Source organism: Marmota flaviventris, chromosome 1 (genome assembly GCF_047511675.1).
Source record: "Marmota flaviventris isolate mMarFla1 chromosome 1, mMarFla1.hap1, whole genome shotgun sequence".
NCBI classification, from domain to species: domain Eukaryota; kingdom Metazoa; phylum Chordata; class Mammalia; order Rodentia; family Sciuridae; genus Marmota; species Marmota flaviventris.
In genome coordinates this window covers 34316218-34328854 of record NC_092498.1, presented here as the reverse complement: position 1 = coordinate 34328854, position 12637 = coordinate 34316218, and the positions used below count along the sequence as shown (strand labels likewise).

The window sequence follows — 12637 nt, the reverse complement described above, 5'->3', positions numbered from 1 at the left end:
GACTGATCTCATATTCACTTAATCACATCTTCCCTTGGATGTCATATGTTCCTAATTTCAGTAAGACTTTCCTCATCTCCTCCTTGCTCTCAATACAACAACAGTCTTTCTCTCTGAATTCATTAATTTATTTCCAGTTCTCTGATGTTACTTACTACTTTTTCCATAGTAGCAAAGAGAATACAGTTTGTTTGTGTTCTTTGTTATATTTTAAATATCTTCAGGCTAAAAGCTATCCCTTGCCAAGTTGAGAACAGGCTAGCGGGGCCTAAAGTTACAAAATGATAAAGAAGCACTATCCTCATTTGGGTATATAACCTTCTAGTATCTTTCTGTGTATGTGATAGGTGTATGATCTTTACATTGTCATAAACCTAGTGTATAAATGCAATCCACTTTGAATCCCTTTCCTCTTTGATTCAGTATTTTATAGTAGTATGTGGTATTTAGGCTATTTAAAGGAGTTATGAAGTAGCTGCTATTGTAAATGGCATCCAAAAGGAGAACAATAGCTCCAGTGCTTTGGAAAGTAGAAAAGACTTTCTTGAAAACTATTTCTGGTAGCATTAGAACTGTGATACAGTAGTTGTAAACCTGCTCTCCCCCATCTCAGAGTAGTACAGGCCTATGAAATGTGACTTTTATATTTGCTTCCGTGTTTGCTGACCCATGGCCTTTTGTTAGTTGCTGCAGGTTAGTGTTGGTGTCAAATATTCTTCCTTACATAGTAGTCATGGAATTGATCAGAATTATGTGATCATCTTTTTTTTTCTTTTCAAAATACTTATCTATCGATCAATATATCTATTTATTTATTTTTAGTTGTAGTTGGACACAATATTGTTATTTTATTTATTTATTTTTATGTGGTACTGAGGATCGAACCCAGGCCTCCCTTGTGCTATTCAAGCACTCTACCACTGAGCCACAATCCCAGCCCCTTATGTGATTGTCTTTAAAGGGCATCTGACATTGTCAAAGTAGTTGCTGGAGTGGGTGTTGGAAAAGGAACTAAGTGAGCTCCCCAGCTAGGTCTGAACTTGATTAAGCTTGATTCTTTGTTGCAACTTATGCTAATACCATTAAATCTGTAAAGCAAGACTGAAGTACTGTTTATATGAAAATATAGATGTTTTAAGATATCATATTGTAAATGAATATAGTACTATATAATTATTCTCATAGCTTTCTAGTCAGATTACCTTGAAAATCCAAAATGATTTTGATGAATAGTAATACATTATGATTTCATGGTTCTATATACCTCCTACATAGATGTGTAATACTTGTATCTAATAGGATTACCAAATTACATACCTTTTTAGTATCAGTAGCATGCCTAAAATGCCACAGTATTCACTGACCAGTTACGGTTATAAAAACCACATTGAGATTTCCAGAAGAAGATTTCTTCACACACATATATATGGTTTTCAGGTTTTTCATACCATTTTGAGAGAGGTAAGATGTTCTTTTTATTGTATTTTAAGCTTTTATTCAGGCCATGAAGTGGAAAACATCTTCTCTCTAGATCACACATAGTATAGTTGTTTTTTTAAATTAACCTTATGCCTCTGCAGGGGTAATTTAGCAAATATGGTTGCTTTCTGCCTCCGTATGCTGCCCACAGGTCACCTGGAAAGCAGTGCAGTGTGACCATGTGGCTGCTGATGCCTGCTGGTGCCTGCTCCGTGGGGTGGTGGGCCAAGGAGTGGTGACAATAGGACACAGATCCTCAGTGACCCTGCAGTTGCCCAGGGCGTGGTGGGCTTGCTGGGCAGTTCCTCAAGGCCATCCTTCATGAGGGATGTTTTGGCGGGAAGGTAAAATAACTTTAGATAAAGTGCTTGGGGATAGTTTCATTCACAGCTTCAAGGAGTCATTTTTTAAAAACTCCCAGATCTGTGTTTCCAGCCTTGGCCTCTGTATTAGTTTCCTCAGGTGTTGTAACAAAGTACCATTAACTGGGTAGCTTAGAAAATGCACTTTAGGGGGCTGAGGTTGTGGCTCAGCGGTAGAGTGCTCGCCTAACACGTGAGAGGCCTTAGATTTGATCTTCAGCACCACATAAAAATAAATAAAATAAAGGTATTACAACTGAAAAATAAATATTTAAAAAATAGCACTGTATTATCTCACGTTCTGGAGGTTGGAAGTCTAGGAAGAAAGGGTCGGTGGGGTTGTTCTTCTGAGGGAGTGTTCTGTTCCTCTCGCCTAGCTTTAGGGGGCGTGCTGGCAGTCTTTGGGGGTTCTTTGACTTATAGAAGTCTCACCCTGACCTCTGTCTTAACCCTCATATCATGTCCCCTATATGCATGTCCATGTCCAAATCTCCCCCCTTGTATAAGGACTCTAGTCACACTAGATCAGGTGACTACTCTACTCAAGTAGGTCTTTGTCTTAACTAATGACATTGTAACAATTTCTATTTCCAAATTAGACCATGTTCTGAGATACTAGTGGTCAGGCTTTTGCAGGGGGTGGGGGACACAAAAATTTAGCTCAACCAGCAACTCACCTGAGTTACACATGGGGACATCTCAAATTCACACAGTCAGAACTGGTTCCACGCTCCCGAGTCTCTCCTCCAGTGTTTTCCTTTTTGTTCTTTTCCATTGGTGGTGTGTCATCATCCCACTCAGCTGTGCAATGAAGAAGTCTTGGGAGCATCTTGGTCTCTGTCCTTGCCCTCAGCCTCGGCAGTGTTGTCGTTTTGGCCTCACCTGTAGCTCTCTAGCCTCTCCTATCCTCCATTTAATCGCTAGGGCTCCCACTCTGGCTCAGACCCTCTACCCTAGTAGAGCCTCCCCCAACTCATCTCTCTCCTTTTAGGTTCATCTTCCACCCCAGTTCTTTTTCTAAAACAAAGGTTTGACCCTGTCATTTGTCAATCTGAAAACCTGGAATGAATTCCCCCTGCCTGTAAAATCATGGCGATTCTGTAACCTGATCTCTGAGGTCCCTCAGGTGGCAGACATTCTACCTCAGGCCACTCTTATCCACATGACCTGTTGGACGCAGGGTCAGTAGCTCCTACGTCCTTCTAAACATAGCATTAGCTTCCATTTTGACCTCTGTTCATTCTCTGCTGCTCCCTCAGTGTGGAATGCACTGTGTCCGCATCTCTCTCTCCTCTGTCTTCTCACACCACGGTAAATCCACCCAGGTCGAACAGAAACCAAGAGACCCATTTCTTAAGCTAGAATGCCTGAAACCAGTTATTTCCCCTTAACAAAGTCATTTTTTTTTTCCAACTTCAAAAGTAAAAGTAGGAGCTTGAAGCAGATGGTCCCTAAGATCTGTTGACCTTCAGAATTTATACTTTCAATGCCATACCTTCATGGAGATTTCCCCAACTCCTCTAAGCAGAGTGAATTCTTCCTTCTTTGTGTCCCTTAGTACTTTATTTCTCCTTTTACTTTTCACACTGTTTGCCCACTCTGGTGGTTATATATGCTCATGATTATCTCCCCTCCCACCTCACAGGGAGGAAGCCCCTTGAGTTCAGCCAAGAAGGTTTGACTCATATGCTTTTCTTCCCATCCCCACCACCCCTGGTCTCACTTGCACGCAGATTCTCAGTGACAGAAACTGTGGTAGAGAGTGAACGTTCCTGGGCAAGTGTTATCCTGAAACCCTTGTTCCTGAATGACCCGTGCCTGCAGAAGGATGTGTTTTGGATGGTGAATGATTTGGAAATGCCATATTGGACACACCATGCATTTTCCCTTTTATTTTATGGCATTATTGTAGTCAGGTGACATTCGGGCAAAAAGGTAGGTTAACTTTGCAACACTTTGAATAGAGAGATCTTCTTTCTATAAGAGGTTTGAAATTATTGTGTCGTATGAGACATAGGAAAATATTCATATTTTCTCCTTCCATACCCTCCACAAACCTAGACTATCTCAACATATTATTGAAATACTTGGAACTTTAAATGCAATATACTGATGAAAAGAAAAATTCTTAGGAAATCCTTCATGGGCTGTTTAATCTTTGGAAATTCAACATCCCTGGCTGGTCACACCATTCCCAAAGCCTGGATTTGATCATATTATAACTTTCCTTAGAAATTTTCAGGCAGTCCTTTTCCCTAGAGAAGAATGACTGGGTCCTTTTCTTGCCTTCAAAGTCATCCCTGTCTTCTCTTTCCAATCTCATTGGCAGTCTTCTTTCTTGTGCACTCCGTTGTTCAGACAAATTAGTTGTCACTATTGCCCTCGTGCACTCTGTGACTTTCGTGTTCTGGCTTTCTGCCTGAGGAGCCTTCCCATAGAACCCATCACTGCATGTCTGGATTTTACTCAGTCCTTAAGACCTGACTTCACTTCCATTCCTGCCACAAAGGCACCCTTGATTTTCTTTCTGAATTCCGCTGTCATGTTGGTCCTTGCCTTCCCATTTGTCTTTCTTGTATGCTACTATTTCTAACTAGTGTTGCCTCTCTTGCTTGACTGAAGTTCCTTTGGGTCACATTTGGTGTCTGATTTATCTGCATTTCTCCCTATAATGTCCCGGGTACAATTCACATGTGGTCAGTAGATGTCAGTAATGAATGCGCATCTGTGAGTCATTTTTACACGGTGTGTAAGGGTATTAATGAATAACAAAGCTGCTCTGTCTTGGCTGTAATGCAGTCATTTCTTAACCTAAAGTCTCTAAGCTTTAATTATAGAATCTAATAATGTGCCTGAGGGAAGATTGAGGTAAATCAACATAAATGGTGTTGGATAAAACTGTCTCATTTGAAATTATAATGCATTGAGTGTTTCACTGTATGCTCAAGCCTGCCATATTTTTTAGGTTCCATATATTGTTATTTCAGTCCATACAATTGTTTATTGTATGTAAAAGGAAGTGCTAAGTGTTAGTAAATGTGTTTAGTTTTGAATTTTACTTTTTCGACTATTTTTCCCTCAGTGTGTATTTGTGTATGCTTTTATTTTCCGTAAGCTGCTGACTTTGTTCTTGTTTTATGTTGCAGGTTAATATCCTTTCAAGAATTTGTAGCATTTGAGTCTGTCCTGTGTGCCCCAGATGCTTTGTTTATGGTCGCCTTTCAGCTGTTCGACAAAGCTGGCAAAGGAGAAGTTACTTTTGGTAAGGAGTGTGAGTGTGTGCATAGCTGCACAAGGGTGGGCTAGTGAGCATTTCTCTCTCTCTCTCTCTCTCTCTTTTTTTTTTTTAACGAATATTTCTTTTAACAAAGATGACTTGGTGTTTGGGGCTCCATTTCAAATGTCTTCCTCTTTGAAGCCTTAGTAGTTTTGATCTCTGCTTATCATCTTCACCATGATGCAGCATGACTTCATAGTGGTAGAATGTGGGAGTCTGTAGAAGCTGGGACTTCTGTTCTTTCCCTTCCCCATCAATAGCACTTTTCTCTTGAGAGAATATAGAGGTTAGTAAACTGCCCATGACCAGAAGTTATCCAGGCACCTAGACTTCTGATCCTTCTTGTTCTCATGGAGTGGTTTGCTGTCAGAGGCATAGCATATGATGTGGCTCCACAATGGTGCAGGAAGGACTCTGTTCTTAAGAGCAGCCTGGCTCATCGCTGCAGTGGCAGTACCTGCATGCTGCTACCTTTTATATAAAAGACAGACATATCTTCATGGGGATGAGCTGCAAAACTGCAGGAAACCCTGAAGTCTTTTAAGTACTTGAAAGAAAGGGGAGCAGTGGGGCAATGGTAAGTTCTTTAAAAGAAGCTGTCTAATGAAGGTCGACGTAACAGGAAGCACCCTGTTTCCCTTGGACTTTGTAGTGCCCAGAATACTAGCCTGTGCGGTGAACCTATGGTACCATTGCCCATGAAGAACTTGGGTGCCCTTTGGGTGTATTGATTGTGTTTTCAGGGGAAATGGCTAATGTGCTCATTTTAATGTCTTTATTCTTAGTTCCCAATTCGTTCAGACTTCTTGAACTTGTCTTCTCTGATATATTATGGGAAATAGACAGATGCTGGACAGAGATGATGTAACAGAGCCACGTAGGTTATAAAATCAGAGAGACTCAGCCCTTCCCTGCCACTTTTGCCTCTGAGCCAAGTGAATTATCCTCTTAAGTTCCTTATCAGAAATGAAGATTATAACTACATAAAGCATAGGTAGGATAGTATGATAGGTTTATTGTACCAGCCTTCTCCTCTACCCGCCTGCATTCATGCTCATGTAGCATGACAAGATTATGCAAGATGGGATCAGCTAGGGCCAAGGCAAAAATGATGTGCTTGTTTCTAGAGGCTCAGATGTTTTCTACTAACACTTCAGAAGGATCATTTAATATTTAAAGATCCATAAGTGCTGGGGATGTAGCTCAGTGGTAGAGCACTTGCTTAGCATGCATGAGGTCCTGGGGTTAATTCCCAACACTGCAGAGAAAAAAAAAATGTCCCATTAAATCCTTCAGATGATCAATGAGCAGCTAGCTTGTGGTGTCATGGAAGCCAGTTTGATGAAAATGATACCATATGAACTTGGGTTGAACTACAAAAGCCTGGGAGGAGGGGGATAAAGCTGGGTTGGGGATGGCAAGGCTGGGAAATGGGCTTCAGTTATCTTCCTTGATGTGGATGAGTCTTGCCTTCATGGGTCTGACCTGGCAAGGGAAGTTGGTGACACCAACTTCCTGTTGGTGGCTGTAGAGGAAGAAAACAGACCTTTATCAGTATAGAAGGATATGTGAGTTAATGAGAGTTAAGAAGAAAAAATTAAAAAAATAAATAAAACGGACACGTGGAGAAGCAGGGTGTAGGAGACAGAGTCCTCTGTAAATTTAGAACTGCACTAGTGTGAGAAATCCCTGGCTGTTTCTTACTAGTTCTTTATTGATAGACAAAGTGTTTCTGCTGTATGAGCCTTATTTTCCCCATCTATGAAATTGGGGTACTATCTATCTACTGTGTTTTAAAAGATCTACCACATATATAGTCACTGTCTGTAAAGTAAAGGCCTTTATAAAAATAACAGCACAGAATGAAATCACCCAAGAGAAGAAGAGATTTCCTTTTTTACTTTCCCTCCATTTAAAAAATCTTGTTCTTAGGAAAAGTGTTTCAACATGCAGTTTAATCTCTAGTCTATCCAGGAGATTGTTTGCTTACCATCTGGCTGTGTATATTCAACGCTGCCCCATTTCTCAAGGCAGAAGGGTTGGAAGCCCCAATTTCCAGAAACTAATATGCTGGTTATGTTGTCCGTTTCGTATGACTGTTAAAGAAGAACATACAGCCCCTCCAGCAGCACCCTTTGTTCATGAGTAGTATATTGGTAGAGTTTGCATATCTCGTCAAACAAGAACGTGTTTTGTATGCCCTGTTTACATTTATGATCATTCTATGAGGTCCTCACCCTGTGTCATAAAATGTAGTCTAGACTTTCTAAACCTAATTAGATTAAATTAAAAGAAAAATGCATAGTACTATGAAACCCAAATGACCATCAAATTGCAAATTAATAGCTGACTTCTAACATTTTTCATAAGGTAGGGTGAAGTCATCAAATGCAGGCCATGTGGGTGACCGCCTTTTGGCCAACTGAACAAAATTATATTGGAGGAGAGGTTTAGCAACCTAAGGAGGGCTTTTTTTTTTTGTTTTGATATTAGGTACCTTTAGAAAAAAAACTAGCAGTGCCTTTAAAAAACTTAAGGTAGAGTAAAAGATGTGAAAAAACAAGCAAAAATCCACAAAAAAGATGAATTGGACCAAGTTAGAGGACTTAACCTTGTCAATCATGGGCTCATAAACCCAAAGTACTCAGAGAGTGAAAATCCAGATATGAAGCTGGCCGCCTGCCCACTTGAGGCTATTTTGAGATAAGCAGTGGCAGTTTCACTTGTTGACATCCTTTCCTCTGTGTTAAAGCTTTATCTGAGAACAACCCTTGAGCATGTCTGAAGACCGTCCACCTCAGTGTGCATTTTTGGGAAGAGTGGTCATGGAGCGTTGAGAGGAAGGAGGCTCTTTCCTTTTATTTCCCACACTGGCTTGGTAGACAGGTGATCATGAGTTTAGCATTGTTTTTACATTATGATTGTTACCTGGCCTTCCCCTGGACTTCAGAGAAGGCTGGAGACTGTGGCCTGAGGTCCCCTCTGTCCCTCAGCTTTGCATTTCCTACAGTGAGAACAGATAATGTTCTTTATCTGTTTACATATTTGGTTGCCATGGAAGAGTGTTTGAAGCTGGCTTCTGCAGCTAAGCTCAGTGCACACCAGTTTTTGTCAATAAGCAGCAGTGTTCCTGCGCACATGAGCACTGAGTCTGACATGCACTCAACAAAATTCAGATGGAGTGATGGGCAGATAATCAAGTGTCACATTTCAGTGAAACCCTGTCCCGTTTCTTTGAATCCTTGTTTATGTTTACTGTATTTTCATGTCTGGATCACTCCCTGTGTTTGCTACAATGAAAAGATCTTGATTAGGCCAATTTTGTTCCTTTGATATCCAGTTCGTTACATTCTCCTGTTTCCTTTGAGAGAAAACTTACCTCCAATATTCTTGCTATCATGTTTTCTTATTTTGATACCTGATGTTTATAAGTAGCATTTTGAGATATGAACTGGTAGATGATAGGATATTGGTATAATGGTAAATTTTAGTTAATAATTTAGGAGTCTCTATGTGTGTGGAAAAAATTTGTTTTAAATTTTAAATTTGTTCCAAATTTTGTTTACATTTTGTCTGTTTTATATTATAGTTTTTGAACTTACCTTTAATTTTTAAAAGTATACTTTATTGGTATAAGTGTACATCAGTACATGGAAAAGAATGCACAGATCATAAGTGGACATTTTGATGAATTCTATGCAGAATAAATACTCATTCGCCACCATCCAGATCAGAAGAGAATGGTACCAGGAGTGTAGAAGTTTGTTCTCCCTGTCACAGGGTAACTACTGATATCAATTGATCTTGCGTGTTTTAAAATGTAATATCAGTAGAGTGGTAAAAAAAAATGTACTCTTTTGTTCAACATCTTATTCATGAAATTCTTTCATGTTTTGGTATGTATTTTTTACTTTATTCTTTTTCTTTATCATATGGTATCCCATTATGTGGATCTATCCTCATTTATTCACTCTACTGTTTTGGGTAGTATCAGTAACGTCCTTTGAACACTCTTTCACATATTTTGGGGTTCGTGTGTAGGTATTTTTAGGGATAGAATTCCTGAGTCATAGGAAATGTCTGTTTACTTTAGTTGATGTTGCAAAACTGTTTTCTAGGGAAATTATACCAGTTATTACTTAATTACTACAGCTTTTTTTTTTTTTTCTTTAAGATTAATTATCTTGGCAACTTTTGGTCCTTTTCATTATCACACCAATTTTAGAATAAGGTGTTAATTTCCCAAAATAGCATACTGGAATTTTGAGTATTATTGCATCAAATATGAATCATAACTGCATGTATATCTCTATGAATAAATAAGTTCTAATTCCCATAAAGGTTTTTAAAGTATTTAAATAAAAGTTCATTTAGTACTAAATAGTCATCCAGTTGTTTCATCACTATTTGAAAATTTTGGTGAAGAGTATAACTTTTGAAAAGAAAAGGTAGCATATCTATGTCATTCATCATCTAAAGATGCCAGTGGACCTGCACCATTCTGCAGGTAGGACTTCTGCCAGTAGGAATTAGGGCTAAGAATCTCAGAAGGGAAAACGTAGGAACATGAGCATGAATCTCTGAGATGAAGAGTAAGCATTGCTTTTTTTTTAAAGTTCATGAATATTTAAGTAGATTTATATTATGCCAATATATATTTGAATATTCTAAATAGAAACTTGAAGATTCTGAGTTGTAATGACACTGATATTGTCAAATTTTCCCATGACAGTGGGAGAGAGGAATATGTAGAGGGATTAAATCATTACTTTAGTCTTTTTCACTGCTATGACCAAAAGATCTGACAAGAACAACACAGAGGAGGAAAAGTTTATTAGGGGTTCATGGTTTCAGAAGTCTCAGTCCTTAGGTGGCCTCCTCTATTCCTTAGGGCCGGTCATCATGATGGAAGAGTGTGGCAGACAAAGGCAGCTCAGGATATGGTACCAGGAAGCAGAGAGGGGCGGGGGGGGGGGGGGGGGGAAGAAGGGGTGGAGGGAGAAAGAGAGGGAAGGAGGGAGAGAGAGAACTGAGATACTACTCCCTTCATTGTGGGTAAAACATAAACCCCAAGTGCATGCCCCCAGTAAGGCACCTCCTCCAGCCACACCCTGCCTGCCTACAGTTACCACCCAGTTAATCCCCACCGGGGAATTAATGTACTGGTTAGGTTAAGACACCTAATCACTTTACCTCTAAGCTCATTGTTTCACACATGAGCTTTTGGGGGACATAACTGAACCATAACAATCTTGGTGGTAGGTAAGGAGGAAGGAGAAAAGGATTTTTGATGGTTTTGTAGTCATTTGACCAAAGGAAAGAAATAATGAGTGGCATACCATTATATTAATTGTAAATCTATGTAGTTTGTGACAAGATATTATAAAACCCCCAGATAAAAAAAGTTTAAGGCCTTATCTTATTAAACATATTTTTTGAGCCAGGTGTGGTGACGCATGCCTGTTATCCCAGTGCCGCAGGGGTCTGAGGCAGGGGGATCATGAATCCAAAGCCAGTTTCAGGAACTTAGTGAGGCCCTGAGCAACTTAGTGAGACTCTGTCTCAAAATCAAAAGTATTAATAGGGTTGGGAATGTGGCTCAGTGGTTAAGAACCCCTGGGTTCAATCCCTGGTACCCCCACCCCCCAAAAAAAAAATTCCATATTTTTTTTGAGTGTCAGCATGATTCTTTCTCTGTTTTAAAAATGTTACTTTTTATCCAAGGACAGCAATTGAAATTTTTTATGTAGAGGGTCAAGTAGTAATGTTTTAGAATTTTGGGCTATAGAGTCCCTATTACAACTACTCAACTCTGTTGTTCCAAGGGAGACTAGCCACCCATAATATGTAAATGATGAATGTGGCTCTATTCTAATACAACTTTATTTACAAGACCAGTTGGTGGGCTAAAGAAAAATAAATTGGCCAGTCTTTGTGCCAGGGACATATACATGTTGATGATATTAAGACTAGGGACTAAGACACTTAGTAGAATGCATATTTTGTGATATTTGGGTATTTTCTATAGTCACAAAACAAAGTTCTTTGTTTTAAAGAAACAGACATATGCTATGTGATCTTACTGACACATAGAAACCAAAAAATAGTCAAACTCATAAAAACAGTAGAAAGTTGGTTATCAGAAAGAGATGGGGGAAATGGGGAGATGTTGGTCAAAAAGTACAAATTTTCAAGATTAATAAGTTCTGGAGATCTAATATAGCGCATGGTCACTTCAGTTAATAATAATATATTATGTATTTGAAATTTGCTGAAACAGTAGATCTTAAGTATTCTCACTACAAATTTTAAAAATTGTGAGTTGGTGGGTATATTAATTAGCTTGAGATAAGTTTTGCAGTGTATGCATGTATCAAAACACATGTACACATTTTTTGTCAATTATACCTCAATAAAACTGGAAAAAGATTAGGGAAATGTAAGGAAAAAATGAAACAGGTTCTTCTCTTTGTATGTAATATGGTCTAGAAATCTTATTTATTACTTTAAATGCTTCTTAGAAATGCAGAAAACTTTGGTTCATAAAAAACCCATCTGTCAGGTTTGTAGCAGATGAAACTTTAACAAAGAGACTAAAGTTATTTGAATATTTATTGCTATTAAATCTCATTTGTTTTCCCTTTTAAATAATTGTAGATAAAATTTTCTAGTTGCAAGTAGTCAACTTGGGTTCTTCCATAGTTTGGGTGACTTTTCTTGACATCACATGGACAAAGGAGATGAGTGTGCAGCCAACCGGGTGGAAGCTGGAGACACATCCTGCATGCTCTGGGGACGGCTTTTTTGTTTTCACAGTGATCAGGGGTAGCTTTCAAATACCTGCATGTAAGGTGCTATCACCCTGCCCAGGTCTGCTGTTTGTAAGAGGAGGTGGGTTGAACTACTCCAAGAGCCTGTTTTTCCAATGGTGTGGCCTGAGCCAAGCTGAAAGAGTCTTGGCTGGAAGTGGAAATGAAGAAATTTCATCTTTCTTTATTGTTGAACCAGTGAAGACATGCTTTCCTGATTAAGCATGCTGCCAGAAACCCTTTTGCCAGTGATAATAACTGGCCTTTCATTAGTTAGGAGTGATTGCTATCATTTATTGAGTACCTACAGTATGTGAGGCAGTGCAATAAGCATTTTACAGTCTCTCACTTAATCCTCATAACAATGCTAGGAGTTGGTATTCTCTCCAGGGGAGGAAAATGGGAATCCTGAAAGTGGTGGAGAATTCCACTTCTGGAGTGAAAACAGGGACTCAAACAGGTATTTGTGAACTCAGGTTCTTAACAGCAATCAAGATAGTAGCCAGAGGGTGGAAGCAGTCCAGGTATCCAGTGACGAAAATGTGTATGTACACATAATGGAATGTTATTTGGCCTTAAAAAAGGAAGGAAATTCTGACACATGCTACAACATAAATGAACCTGGAAGACTGTATACTAAGTAAAACAAGTTAGTCACAAAAAAGTATTTATTTATGATTGCATTTATATGCGATTAGTCAAATTCACAG

General features: G+C 39.1%; 1 protein-coding gene across 2 annotated transcripts in view; it reads left to right on the top strand.

The window, feature by feature from the left end:
* Window positions 1-12637, top strand: part of Slc25a13 (solute carrier family 25 member 13) — a 180968-nt gene that overhangs the window by 60088 nt on the left and 108243 nt on the right. Inside the window, exon 4 of one of the 2 annotated variants that reach the window (XM_071612477.1) lies at window positions 4988-5103. The exons of the other annotated variant lie outside the window; for it this stretch is intronic. Within the exon in view, the coding sequence (XP_071468578.1) occupies window positions 4988-5103 (116 nt within the window). The remainder of the gene's footprint in view (window positions 1-4987; window positions 5104-12637) is intronic. 2 annotated transcript variants of the gene reach the window in all.